The 14,599-nt window shown below is 32.2% G+C and overlaps 1 protein-coding gene and 1 non-coding gene across 2 annotated transcripts; one reads left to right on the top strand and one right to left on the bottom strand.

Moving 5' to 3' along the window:
• Positions 1-8,299: 8,299 nt before the first annotated feature.
• TRNAF-GAA (transfer RNA phenylalanine (anticodon GAA)) lies at positions 8,300-8,372 on the top strand. Its single transcript has one exon. It is a non-coding gene; the product is annotated as a tRNA-Phe (tRNA).
• A 257-nt stretch (positions 8,373-8,629) lies between these two features.
• LOC108220775 (serine/threonine-protein kinase Nek4) lies at positions 8,630-13,801 on the bottom strand. The gene is made up of 15 exons (XM_017394632.2): positions 13,642-13,801; positions 12,820-12,986; positions 12,633-12,699; positions 12,244-12,309; positions 12,029-12,075; positions 11,905-11,950; positions 11,727-11,807; positions 11,580-11,622; positions 11,412-11,461; positions 11,252-11,333; positions 11,099-11,148; positions 10,660-10,733; positions 10,494-10,545; positions 9,626-10,084; positions 8,630-9,481 (listed from the first exon to the last, which is right to left on the bottom strand). Exons 2-15 carry the CDS (start codon positions 12,903-12,905, stop codon positions 8,837-8,839), a joined length of 1,848 nt encoding a protein of 615 aa, XP_017250121.1. The 5' UTR covers positions 12,906-12,986; positions 13,642-13,801; the 3' UTR covers positions 8,630-8,836.
• Positions 13,802-14,599: the final 798 nt, after the last annotated feature.

The following is a 14,599-nucleotide window of genomic DNA, read 5'->3' as shown; positions in this document are numbered from 1 at the left end:
TATATATATTTTAGACATTTGAGAGGACAGTCTACATCAGAGGATTTTCTTTTATTTGGGGGGGGGGGGGGGGTGTGTTCTTTTTCTTTGGCCTATGTTTCTTATCCTCTCTTTCCTATTCCCCTTGTATATTTTTTGGTTAAAGTTGTATTGTGATTGTAATTTTGATTTTAAAAAACACATTAGAATAAATGATTTTTACGACACTTCTTGTTATAAATGATCTATGTTGGAGTATGTTATTATTGAATGGACATTTTTACAACACTTCACGTGTATAAATAATCTATATATATGTTATTATTGGATGGACATATTTAGCTTGTGTCCATCAGTAAGTTAAAATCGTTTCGTTATTATTATTTTAATTTTAGGTAACAGGTAACACTCCTAATTATAATCAATCTTTGTCGGAGCATGTTATTATTGAATGCATTTTCGACGCATGCTTATACAGAGCTGCTGGTCTGCTGCTAGAGAACTGGGAGTTCATCGAAGTATTTCAAAAATTCACCGCAATAAGGTGAAAGTGTGACAATGTCTGAAGTTTTGAGGAAAAGAGTAACAGGTTAGATCTATCTCCACAATGTTGTTTGTTAAAATGCTATAAGATACTCCCTCTGTCCTAATTTATTTGTCTTGTTTAACTTTTTGTTGTCAAATTGACCAAACTTTGATTGGTAATTAATAATTATTCTTACATGATCTTGAAAGTTGAAAAGAAACATTTTAAAGTAGAATAGATATTGATTCTAGTAATATATTTTTCATAATTTTTAAAATTATTTTATATATGTAAATGTAAATTCTAGTCAAAGTTTGAGCAATTTAACCATAAAAAGTCAAACAAGACAAATAAATTGGGACGAAAAGAGTATAAGATATTGCTTAGGTGATTTGCTGACAATAGATATTGTTAAGTCTGTTTGCATGTCTATAAAGGTTTGACAAATTTTATTATTATAATATTTCTTAAATTTTATATAAAAGAAATGTATGGTTGGAATTAAGAATATTATTACGTGTCTCTGTATTTTTTATTTATTGATATTATTTAATACAATTTTAACTGAGGGTCATTTATGAAAAATAAGAGGAATGATAAAGTAATGTTAATTTTGGTAATTCACCGTAACCGAAAACTTCTTGTTCCTATAATTGGCTCGTTTTCTTCTGGATTGTACCAAAGTGTACAGAAATTTGTCAGTATCTCGTATGGATAATACTATCTATGTACGTATATTCAGGTACGTGCTTTAAGAGTGTGCCATATTTGGACAGTGTTTCTCTGCTCTGCAGCATCACCATTTACCAATACTGACATTACATTATCTTTCACAACAATATGTACACACTAGCAGTAAAGCTAGTAATAATATTATATTATTTTATCCAGAAACACGGTTCGGTGGATAATAGTATAATACTTTCATGCAGCGTTCAAGAGTTATACTGTACTGCGTATTATATACCCAGTTCTTTTTAAACTAAATCCATAACTTTGTTTTTAGACCATCTGGAAGTCCCTTTCTTTGTTGTCTTCTTGCTTTTAAAACTTGACACAAGTCGGATTCAAAAACTACAGTATTTCTCGATATATATACTCTATCTAGCTCGTATATTTAATATTCTATAAGATGTTTTACTTTTTTTCCTTATATGTATGAGCATCGTCTCAATAATTAAAATTAATAATTTTAAATTTGTATTCTGAATAAAAATATATTTTAAAATTTTATTTATAAAAAAATTCAAAAATTTCAATCTTATTAATTGATTAAGGACCTGTAAAAATACATGAAAAACAATAAATTAAACTCCTTATAAAACACGCCAAAAAAAACAAACCATCATTAGAGCATCTCCAAGAGACTCTTCATTTAGGCTCCTAACTTGAGATTTGAGGAGGGAGAGGAAAAATGTTAGCTCCAAGATACTCTTAGAGCATCTCCAACGGTGCTCCTAAATCATTCCTTAAACAATAATATAAAATGTGGCTCCTAGTAAGTTAATACACTAAAAAGCATGAGAACTCCAATGGTACTCTTTATACTTGCTCCTTATTCATATTTTATATTTATTTTATATAAATGAGAGGAAAAAGTTAACTAAAAGAGAGAGAAGATTGAAGGGAAATTAATATAATATTGGGTTAGGAGCTACTAGATACTCTTTAAAAGAAAGGAGAGAGAGTAAGCTCTTAAATTTTTTAAGAGCATCTAGGAGCCCATTGGAGCACTAAAATTTGATTTGCTCCTAAAATTTAGACTTAGGAGCTTGTTTAGAGAGCCCCTTGGAGTTGCTCTTAAGTGGCTCTTAAATCACTAAGAGCCTCTTGTTTCTTTCTCCTCTCTTCAAAGTTAAGAGCCATCACATGACTCCTAACTTATTTTTTCACAATAAAAAAATCCTTCCCTCCAATTCACCTCCATCTTTTCCTCTCTTTTGTTATAGTGGAGCCCAATATATAAATAAAATATGAAATAGAGAAGAGATGTAGAGAGTATTGTTGGAGTTTACACTCTTAACTTTGTCCTAAATTACTAAGAGCCACATTTTTTATATTATATTTAGGAGCCAACAAGGAGGCTCTTGGAGATGCTCTTAATCACTAATTAGTCATGACTAATGCAGAGGCTTTGGTTATGATTCCCAACTTTGCTACCTTAATTGTTAAACCATCATCAAAAGAAGTCAAATGTCCATATATTTAGGCATTTAGGGGTGTACACTAACACAGGGGTATACCCCCAAAGTACTTGAGTCCATGACAGACTTATTATATACGAGTATACGAAAACTGATTATGAACAGAAAGTATCTATACAATTCCCCAGAAACGATGATATTGCTGGCTAGCCTAGCTGTGATGCATCATGCATGTCAGCTCACATGTACAAACTGCTTTTTTATCTTCACAAGTTCATCTGCATCATTTGACGTTACTATTCCTAATTGGTCAAGACTTTCTGCATTTTGTAGTAGTATTTGGTTTATCCACATTTTACCCACATTTCTATTTTTCTATTTAATTTGAAATGTTTTCTGTAATACTCCTACCATTTTAATATCTGGAAAAAAATCTTCTACTCAAAGAAATATCGGTATAATAAAATTTCCTTAGATTATTTATTGCTACCTAAAATTTGTTACCAATGAAAAACACAACTTCCACCGGTATACTTATTCTTTCATATGTCATATATATCTAGTAGAATAAAAGTTTATGGCCAACTACTCCAAAGGTAATGAGGATGTGACATAACTCAAAATTGCCATAGTCCATCCACCAAAACAAAAATGAAAAGAACAAGGAAGAACAATAAATAAGTACTCCCCCCGTCTCATTTTACATGTCTATTTTGCATTTCGAGAAGTCAAATTGACCAATTTTTGACTAAACATTACAAATTATCTACTCATTATTTTTAAAATCTGAAAGTTGCATATTAAAATACACTAAATATACTTTTTATCGATATAATTTTTATTATTTTTCTCAATTATCTGATACATGTAAAGTTCAGTCAAAATAAAATCAATTTGATTGGTCAAAAATCAAAATGGGCCTGTAAAAGGGGACGGAGGGAGTATAAAACATAAAAGGCGCAATAATGGTCCTTGCAGTGAGTTGCATTTGTGTTTGGACTCTTCTTTTTCCTTCTTGGAATATGTTGACTACTGTTTTTTTAATTAAGTAAAAATAAACTTCAAATGTTTGTATTGTTGATTTTTTGATGATAAGGTTTTATATATATATATATATATATATATATATATATATATATATATATATATATATATATGTCAACATTCCAGAGAGGGACTCCCTATATGGAGTTGCATAGTGCGCCACTTAAATCATCAATTTATTATAAATTCTGTTAGAGAATACATATAAAACGTGATTCCAATATAGAATACTATAAAATAAATCTATTTTAAGTAATTTAACACTTAAAATTTGATTTAAAAAAATATATTTTCGAAACTGATTCTACAACAAAATAATTCTGGATGAGTATTATTCTGTTATAGAATCATGTTGAGATATTGTGTAATTTTAGATGATCTTTGGAATAAAAAAATTGTATAACTTCGTTTTCGGTTTAATAATCAAAATTTGCAATTATATTTCATAAAAAAAATAATAATATATATATTATGTATATATTTATAATGGTGTGCTACGTAATCTATATAAGAGGGTATGTTATGGAGTGCTACCTGTGTGTGTATATATATATATATATATATATATATATATATATATATATATATATATATATATATATATGTATATGTATATATATATATGTGTAACAAATTCACGGTTTTTTTAGTTGAAAATGAAGTTCATTAAAAGTCCTTAATTGACAATTTGTTATATATCCAAATATTTTTGTACACATTTGCCAACGGGTTACACCAAAGCTTTTCTGTCCTTTATTTTAATAATTTGCATACATGTGCTTTTCTATTATAAGAGTTATTTGATTTTGGTATTATGAAATAATTCATTTTCTATGAATTTTTTAAATTTGTTGAAAATTTATATTATTATGAAACGAACAAGTATACTCTCTGTTCCATTTAATTGTATACGTTCACTATTCAGCACGCACTTTAATCTCCTTATAAAATATAGTTTAATAATTTATTTTCAAGAGTTTCTTTTCTAAATAAAAAAATTATATTTAAATTTATATTAATTCTTTTTAAAAAAGTAAGTTATAAAATTATAAATTTATAATAGTTTTAAAATGCGTGTCGCGTCCCGTGTATGATTACGAAAGTATATGATTATGAAATCAATTAGACACTATTTACATACTAAACTGACGATCATTTATTAAAAGGTTTTTGATATAAAAATGTTCGAAAACCTTTTTGTCTTAAATATATTGGGTAGTAGGCTAGTAGCTGTGTGAGGAAAACAGTATGAAGCTAATATATATTCTTTCATGGTATTTAAGGGTCAGAACTCATAAACATGCAAGTTTTGGTGATATTAATTAAGTTAAAAAAATATCACAATTTTAGAGAATATTTTTTTATATAAATTCTAGAAAGGAAAAGGAAGGTGTGGGATCAAAGAGAGAAGAAATATTCGAGCCCAACAAGAGTGTGCTAGCTTTATTAAACTTTATCATTCTCATCTCATCTGGGTAAGGAAAGATCTCATCTTTCCATTAATGCTACATTGATTGGATAATTTGATGGACAATACAAGAAAAGAAAAAAAGAATATGTGAATAATAATTCCTCTCCATCCTTTTCTTTTCTTTCCCACAAATAAGAATGGATGAAAGAAAGCTAATATATCAGCATCACAAATGAGGTTCAACCACGTGGCCTATTGGCTAAGAGGACACGTCGTGTACTCATTGGCTTGATCCAGGCACTTTTGTTTCTTTGTACCAGTTGTTTGTTCTGGTCCAAACCTGTGCCCCACGGCAATGCGACCAGCGGTGCCTATGGTTTTGCTTTTATGGCCATTCCTATCCTGCACTTATACCTGTTTATTTAGATTATTCGACATGTAGTATGTATTACAGGAAGATATCTTGAAATGTCTCCTAGAAGTAATTTGACAGATGTCGAAAGTTGTTTCGATTTGAAAAACAAATGATATATACTCATTATGGTGCAAAGAGAAGAGATATGTTTACCATCCCAAACAGAAGTCAGAGGACTGTCATGCTTGGTGAGTACGAGTGTGCGTCATGCTTGGTGAGTATGAGTGTGATAGCAGTTCTCCGAATTAGTTGGTGTGTGAAAGTTGTTCCACATGACACATAGAATTGTTAAAAAAAGGAAAATTAATACATATTCTATCAAATATGAAATTTGAATTAATAACCGTAACATAATTCAGAATTTAGTACTCGATTTTTATACATATATGTAAAAAATTATGCGGAACACTTTTTTTGTTCATAGTAACTGTGAACACGTAGAACACTTGACATTTAACTTTTTTCTGGTCCTGCACTTTTCACATAGAAAGTAGAACGGTCGTAAAAATATGTTCGGCTACTTTGCATGCAATTTGCAACGAGGCTTTATGTTTGTCGAGACTTGCTCTGCTAGAATTTGTAAAGATGCAAACATGAAATGTCACTGGTCACAACTCACAACGCGCATTCCGTACAAAGGAATAACAAGAGGAGCTAGGGTTTACACCACTTCGTGGCTTGTATACTTCCATATGTGCCAATATTTCTGCCTCTCAATTACATTTTGTATTCTCTTTATTGTGTTCTTTACAGTTGCTATGAATAATCTTGTCGGGAATTCATAGAAAATTATTCTTCTTAGCGTTATATATTCGCACAGAATATAAGCGTTGTTGATTTAACCTTTTTAACCTTTTTTCTTACGTTTTTGGAATATAGAAATATACATTTTTAAGTTTATCTAAAGATTTTGTATTTTATTTAAAGAAATGAAAATGAATGGTTATAATTTAATTAATTTATCTTAACACTTTATAATTCTGTCAGAAGAATAAATGCCAGTTAATTACTTTTGAGTTATGAATATGACAATGATGAAGAGTATAATCCTGTTTAATTTGCTATCCAGTAAGTGTGGTATCTTATTGTCCATCATATTAATGGATTCTTGAGTAGACATGCAACTTTCCGAATTGGGTTGTATCTAAATCGGAAAGCTTACTAGGATTTTTATTTAATATATTTTAAATACGCTGAGGGAAAGCTATGTACCAAGCTAAAAGGATTATCCCATCGCGAGATTCCCATTGACAAGACATAGCCAAACTACACCTTGATCTTCTTACACTTATTTGGCCTGTTTGTAACTGAAGAAGCAGGAGTTAGCTTCTTACTTCTACTTTTTTTACTCGTTTATGTAAATAAGTAGATTCAATTTTAAAAAGTTGAGAATGCTAGTTTTTCTCTCAGAGCTTTTCCTTATTTTTCAAATATTTTATTAACTTATTACTTCTCACTTTTAATCAACTTCTTTACTTTAAGCACAAAATCACTTTTTTTAAATTTGACCAAACGGCCACATTGTTTCCCCCAGCTTTCAGAACGAATGTCCAGACTCCATTTCAAATAATAAAGTACTGTGGAGGATGTACAGCTTCATTTGGGCTGTACATGGGTTAGAAAGGAGCCACCATCTAATTATTTTGGTTCATTAAATTTCAATCCAGATTTCTGAAATAAAGTTATTCGACGAAATTTTACTAGAATAATGTTATGTATTTCAAATTCTGTTTTCAAGTTGAAGTTGGAATTTTTTTTTTTTATCTTTGATCAACTATGTCACAAGAGAGGTTCGATGGTTTGGCTATGTTATCTATAAAGAAGAAGATGACAGCCGAACTTAGATTACAAAAATTTGACTGAACTTTTTATACACCAAAAAGCAAGAAGAATTATTTATGGGCCTCACTAATTTTTTTTTCACATACGGCTCTAGTATGCTGGAGAATTGGTTATGGATTTTAAACTTTTAGATGTTGGGTCCTTTTTTGTTTACAAATCTGTAGTTTGTGAAGCCCATGAAACATTACAAATCAATCATGGCCCAGTCTTGAAGCGGCAAAGTCTTTAGTTGTTACGAGCATTTTAGAAACAGATCTGTATTTTGCCAACAATTCGATCTCTCCCCTGAGATCCTCTCACTAGTTCAAATATGAATGCTCATTGAGTTTGAAGTCTTGTCCAAGGTAAAATGCACTAGAGTTCGTCGAATTAGGAAAAAACACCCCAAGTAATTTATTAAATTCTAAAAGAGTTCGTGAAACAAGCAGACCTCAGATTAACAAAGTTTATAGACACTTGCATACTGCTTAGTGGTTCAAGTCTTCAGAACAGCTTTTTAGATCAACTCCTGCATCCATTTTAATTTTCGCTTGGGATGCAATCGAAAGAAGCCTTGAGACACCTTGAGTCCACATCTCATAATCTCCAACAAGTGCCTTCCAGGCCATGCTAGCATGTTCTTGCAAACCTCCAATACAACATCTGTTAGGTATTTATAGATAAATATGTACCCGCTCTATTAAGAACATTAAAAGGAAAATCAACTTACTATTTTTCTTTTTGGTTATGGTTGATAGAAACTGAACATTACAAATAAAACAATTTATTCACCTATCATTTTGTCCGGAGAGATTATAATTTCCAGATTATTACCTTATTTATCTCAGTTACAGAAGATTATAAACCAATGAATTCATAATGAATTCATGTCTCAGTCATTATATTAGTCTATTTCGCACTGTGGGTGATTAATCATTTCGACTTCTTGAAGTCATCAAGCGGGGATAGCTCAGTTGGGAGAGCGTCAGACTGAAGATCTGAAGGTCACGTGTTCGATCCACGTTCACCGCACATGTTTTTGCCCATCATATTCTTCAATGATTTCATTTTTGTATTTGAATGTACTTGAGTTTAGGTGCTGAAAAATAAGTCATGAATTATTATCATTTGTTTTTTTGTGACAAGAAATCTTATGTTAACCAGTTTAGCGAAATCAATATCGAAAGAATGGGTTTCATTTCACTAGAAAATCTCAACAATTAGAAGAAAATCTTGACAAGTATTGAAGGCAAATGCATGCATCCTAAGAAATTAAGAATGGGCAACGATTTAAAAGAAACATACATTAAGTTGAGACTAGTAACACATATATGCACCTAGTCTCCTCTGCTATCATTCTTAAAGGAGAGGTGAGATACCAATCCTCAACATAAATCTTCACTTAACAACTAACATGCTTGAGGATGATAAACTAGTAAATTGTAAATTATAAATTGTACAACCGTTAATTATGAGATGGTTTTAGAGATTTGTTGCTACACAACAGTCTCCTTGAAGCTCTTTGTCAACCATATAGCAGTTTCTCTAGGAGAAACCTTCTCAGGCCCAAATGGCTTTAACAGCACAGACAGCTCTTGAAACCGATTCTGCTGCATGAGCTTTGCACTGAACTCGAGCAGCCCTTCAAGGGCCTCTGCTCGTTGCTGGTACGACGAAGTGTCGAACCTGTGTTGCTGGGAACCTGATTCTGAAGATGGCTGGCTTGAGATGAAAGTTGTTGGTTTGTTCTCCGAGCACTCACTTCTTGTTCTCAGAGCTGTAAAGTCAACACTTGGTATGTATGATCTAGTGACTGTTCTGCGACTTTTGTCAAGAACATGGACTGTGCATTTGTCCTTTGTGATTGAATTATTGTCACAGCTTGGTGATGTAGAACACTGAGCTGATGTTGATGAAGTTTTTGGAACGGGGAAGGAAAGGTCTTTAGAGGAGTCCAACGGGAATTCTGTCATCTTGGCCATTCTTGGAGCATTGACTGACACATCAGGAGATGCTACATCATGTAGGAGTCCGGTGCTGGCTTTGTAAGGTGTTTTTAATGTGTTTTTTGCTGGCAATGGAAGAGATGCTCTGCGAGTTGATTGCATAGGTTTACTAGATGGCGTATGCCACTTTTGGCGCTGCATTGATAAGCAACTAAAGCATAAGTTTCTAGCTGCCATAATCTTGACTTGGCAGTATTGATGTTTAAGATAAATTTAGGCTCAGGCCATCTATGAAGAAGAATACTTATTTCTAACTATAACAGGCTACAGTAAACTTACCAAATCACGGTCTGTAGTTGACCTGATGGTCGTATATATCTTGGGAGTAGTCTGTCTTCTTGGAGTAGTAGAAGCTTTTGCTGGTGTAAAAATTGGGGATTTGACAGAACTTAATGACTTTGTACCAACTGTCTTGTCCATAATGTTCTCTTCACCTCTACTGCCAATGGACAATTTTCTATTAAATCTTCGAGAATCACCCGCAACTTCAGAATAACACAAGGAATCCAGCTCCAACTCAGATACACCAGGATTTAAAGCCCTATCATTTGCAAATGATTGCCTTTTCTGTTTATCAGAACCCATGGTCACAACTTCAGGCTCAGCATATCTTGTTTGCTTTATATAACTGGTAACAAATTGCTGAGCGGGGAAAGTATGCCTTCTAGGACTGTTTGAATTTAGATGCATGTTGAAGACATAGGGCTGGAGATATGGGAGGCTGAGCAAGTCTGCAGCCTGTGGAACAAAGCCAGAAATTAAATGCAAAGACAGTGGAAACATGCAATTCATGTCTTACAAATTTCCTAGCACAAGTGTAGAATATTTAAGTCCTGCATGAAATATTTATCAGAGGTTCTAACTCTTTACAATACTTCTCAATGCAAGAACTCAAACTATTAACTAGGCACAAAGCTGCAGACATGCCTTACTTTGTGGTAACTAAAGTCTTAAATAGAATTTACAGCTCACATTTTAATACAATATAGTTACTGAAATATAACATTCCTAATAGATTGGCAAAAGGGCAAACTGGATTATAATTATGGAAGCTGACAATCGACAAATAGTACCTGATGAGATCTTTTAATATTATACGTGCTTGTTATATGTTGCAAAAAGTAGAAAACATAAGCATACTACATACACTTGGTCTAAGTTCCGGGTTTTTCCTCAGCATGCTCTTGACAAGTCCTCGACTGCAAGTAAGTTTGAAAGGTAGATCAGTAACAATATAGACAATAGCTAGAAAACGTAGTTATTAATGAATGGCTATAAATATACTCCAGATTTTGTTGACGGAGGTAACTTACAATGCACCAGAATACATGACCGGCAGTGGAGCTACTATAGACTTGTTTATCTTGTTGATCAGAGATTGCATATCCTATTAAAAGAAGACACCCAAATTACAGTCTATAGTATATGATAAGATCTGAATCTTGTAAAAATGGAAAAATCTAATATAGCAGCCTTAAGTAGAGTAGTGGACTGAATTTTGAACCCAAAATTTTACTGTGTTTAAACTTTGAACTTTAAAGCTAAACAGGCTTGAAGTCCACAATTGATGCATTGTATAGGGAAATCAGAGTGGAATGTAGCAATCACTAGATCAGTGTATATATATGAAATGATAAACTCTTTCCCCTTGGTAATACTCAGATCTCAGTGCAAGACCACAGAAGCAGTGATGATCAGTAAGAAAGTAACAACAGTGAGCAAACAATTACAAAATTGTGATTAGTAGCTTACAAAAGCTTTGAAGGCAGGTTTATGGGCAGCCATTTCATACATGCAACATCCTGGTGAAAAGTATCACACATATTTAAGTATGAAATACACACAAAAAGAAAGAGATAAAACTTAATGATATCGCTGTTAGTTGGATGAAGTCCCAGTATTTACCAAGAGACCAGATATCTGACTTTGAACCATAAGGTATATCAGCAAGAAGTTCAGGGCACATGTAACTAGGAGTTCCCACAACCTACACATGGTAACTATAAGGAGAACTGCAGATTAAGAAATATGTAAGAATCTAACATGATGTAGCTATGATACTCACAGAGCATGCAAGGTCATCAGAAGTCAACATCTTAGCAAGGCCAAAATCACCTACAAATAATAACATCACCTCAGAATACATTTAAATATAGGCAACGAGTAGATAAACTATTTAAAAGAAGTTACTGAGGCATCTCAGGCAACAAGCATAAGCCGGTTTGTCATGTACCTAAGCGAATGTCTTGATTTTTCTTCAGAAAAATATTTGAACACTGAACCAAATAAGAACCAGTATCAGAAACACATTAGTTATTAGTAATAATATAAAATAAGCGTGCTTGGGAATTTTGACAATGTGGTAGGAGATTTCAGTGACCTTGACATCACGATGAAGGATGTGATTCCTGTGCAAGTAATCGAGTGCCATAAGAAGCTGAATAAGCCACTTGCAGAGTTTCTGAAAGTTGTTCAACATTTGTTATGCACAACTGAATCATTGTAAATATATATCAACTACAAACATGAAAAAAAAAAGGTTAGGCATGTTATATTACCTCTTCAGTGAAATAAACACCATTTGTTCTTTTAATAGCATCCGCCCTAAGTAACAATTAAGTTCAAATATGAAACAGATAACATGCTGCGTCATTATTTAACATGTGACTGAACATAACTTACATGTCTCCTCCTTCACAGTATGCTATAACAATGCAAACAAAGCAATTCTGCATATGACAGAATGAAGTTGTCAAAGGCCTAATATTATAACCCAGGACTGTGCCAAAATGAAGAGGGCGAAGAGATGAAAGAAATATAATAGACCAATTAAACTACCAGAACCCATTCACAAATACCACTTTTTGAAAATATGATCATCTTGGAAATTGTCTAACCTTTTCCACCCAGGAGTCTTTGTATTCCACGATATATGGATGTTGCACTTTTGAAATAAGTTCCATCTGCCCAGAACAAAAAGCAATAGAAAATTGTGTTTCAATAAGAATAAATTTGAACCATGCCGATTAACTTTATACATATACCAAGGGCTGTGACTCAATCTATATGTCATGGCGCGAATGACGCACAAATGCTATCATTCTGGTGCACTAATACACAATTACCCCAGATGACGGTAACTTTATTCCATAGACAGAACCAAATTATGATTCAAAATTACTTCATCAACCAAGCACATATATCGTAACAAGCTAAGTTTTAGTTATGAATTGTGTGTACAATGTACATAAACAGAAAACTGAAACCAAAAGACTGAAATACTGACCTCCTGGAGTGCAGATCTGCGTGTCCTAACTGTTTGGCGAGCAAGGCGAATTTTCTTGAGCACATACCTTTGAAGAAAAAAAAGAAAAGAATCTGATTGTTGAACTAGTAAAAATTAAAAACATCTTCAAATGTTATGAAGGATAAAGACTGGCAGCATCAGTTAACAATTATTAAAGCATACTCACTTTTTGTTCTCTTGTCTATGCCTCACAAGTAGAGCAGATGCGAACGACCCTTTGCCAATCTGCTCAAGTATTTCATATTTTTCCATTGCATGTACTTCTGTATTGTGAATCTGATTTCCTCTTCAAATACACGTTCCAGTGTGCAGACTACTAGACTCAAAAACTTCCTACACACCATTAGGTCACCGAGTTAAAATTTTGTTACATAATCTAAGACTGCTGAACTATCAAACTACGAAGTTTAGCGGAGGCATCAACTTCAACTCTATTGTTGTATCATATAACACAAGGTCATATCCTGAACATGAAAATGCCTCTACAACATCCTGGGGCTAAAAGGGCTAATGAATGAAAACAATAGGCAGGTTACAAGATTCGTCAATACAAACTCTACACCATACAGAAACATATATAAAATATCGCCGCATTGTTAAAAACTGAAATCAATGACCAAACTTTCCTAATTCATCACAATTGCATAACATAATCGAAACATATATACCCCCATCCCACAAAAACAGCCCGCGTTAAAATTTTAGTAATCATAAAGAAACAATTTCATCCAGAACATCAAAGTGTCTTGGAAATAACTCCGTAAGTTAATACAAGAAATTCAATTAAAAAGATTAAAAAAAATCCCCTTTAGAAGAAAAATTGCAGCAGGGGTGAAATTAGTGCGTTAATCACTCAAGTCCTGGAAAGAAGAGACAAGAACATCAAATAAAGCACACAGATTTTACATAGAAAACCAAACCCAAGTACAAAAACAGTGAAATTGCCATGGAAATAAATAGAAATGCTAAAAGGGATAAATATAAGTACCAAAATCAGGGGGAGTGAAAGTAGAAGCAAGAATGGAGGTCCCACTGAGTGACAACATGGGTTCTCAAGAAACTTATGTTTGTGTGTGAAAAAACTCAGCGTTTATTTGAAGAGAGCCTGAAGCGTGTGCAGAGAAGTGAGTAGAGAAGAAGAATAGAATAGAGACAAAGTGAAAGCAAGGCGGAGAGAAAAAATTTAAAGTTTGAAGCGGGCGTGTATTCAAACTTCAAAACACTGGAAGCCTGAGTTACGAAAATTGCAACTTAAATAAATTTAGGAAGTTATTTATAAATTAAAATAAATTTTGAGTTCAGATAAAATTATTAATAATATATAAAATCTTGTATTGTAAAATTACTATAAGATGTATTATAAACAAAATATATAATTTAATTTTTTTGAAACGAGAATTAGCAAGATTAATTACAATTTCTTTAAATTTTAAAAATAATTTGATCCGGCTCATAATTCTAACTCAGCATTGACCTTAATTTAGAATATTAAATTCGAAAATATTTAATTCGAATTTTGACATATAATCAGAATTTTTAATTATTCTTAATTATCATATAATATTCAGTTGATATTATGTAAAACATTAAAATATGAATGATGAATTTTGTGAGATTGTTCGGTGTATTTCAAAATATTTAAAATTCCATCAAAATTCATAAAATTTTGTGCTTAGATTCTAAAAATTCATGTCAACTCTGCAACATTTTATATAGCATAAAATCAAAATCAAATATAATTTATTAAAATTCATAGAATATGTATATACACCTCTTAATTTCATAATCGTAAGTCGTAGCACTAGTTATAAATCTGCATGTTTGGAGATATTTTTTTTGTAAGAAATAAAAAGAAAATACTTAAAAATTGTTTCCAAATTTTTGTTTCAAATTTGACATCACGCCAATAATAATGACAAACTGTGTAGACATAATCACCTAATTAA

The sequence above is a fragment of the Daucus carota genome, chromosome 5 (assembly GCF_001625215.2).
Source record: "Daucus carota subsp. sativus chromosome 5, DH1 v3.0, whole genome shotgun sequence".
Lineage (NCBI taxonomy): Eukaryota > Viridiplantae > Streptophyta > Magnoliopsida > Apiales > Apiaceae > Daucus > Daucus carota.
This window is presented reverse-complemented; position numbering and strand designations above follow the sequence as displayed.

Bases quoted from the DNA above. Each gene is read 5' to 3' on its own strand.
- LOC108220775 (XM_017394632.2), bottom strand. From the start codon at position 12,905: ATGGAAAAATATGAAATACTTGAGCAGATTGGCAAAGGGTCGTTCGCA. The intron at 12,310-12,632 runs GTCAGTATTTCA...TGTTCTGGGCAG, and splicing joins GCAGATCTGCACTCCAGGAG to ATGGAACTTATTTCAAAAGT. The intron at 11,808-11,904 runs GTAATATAACAT...AACAACTTTCAG, and splicing joins GTGTTTATTTCACTGAAGAG to AAACTCTGCAAGTGGCTTAT.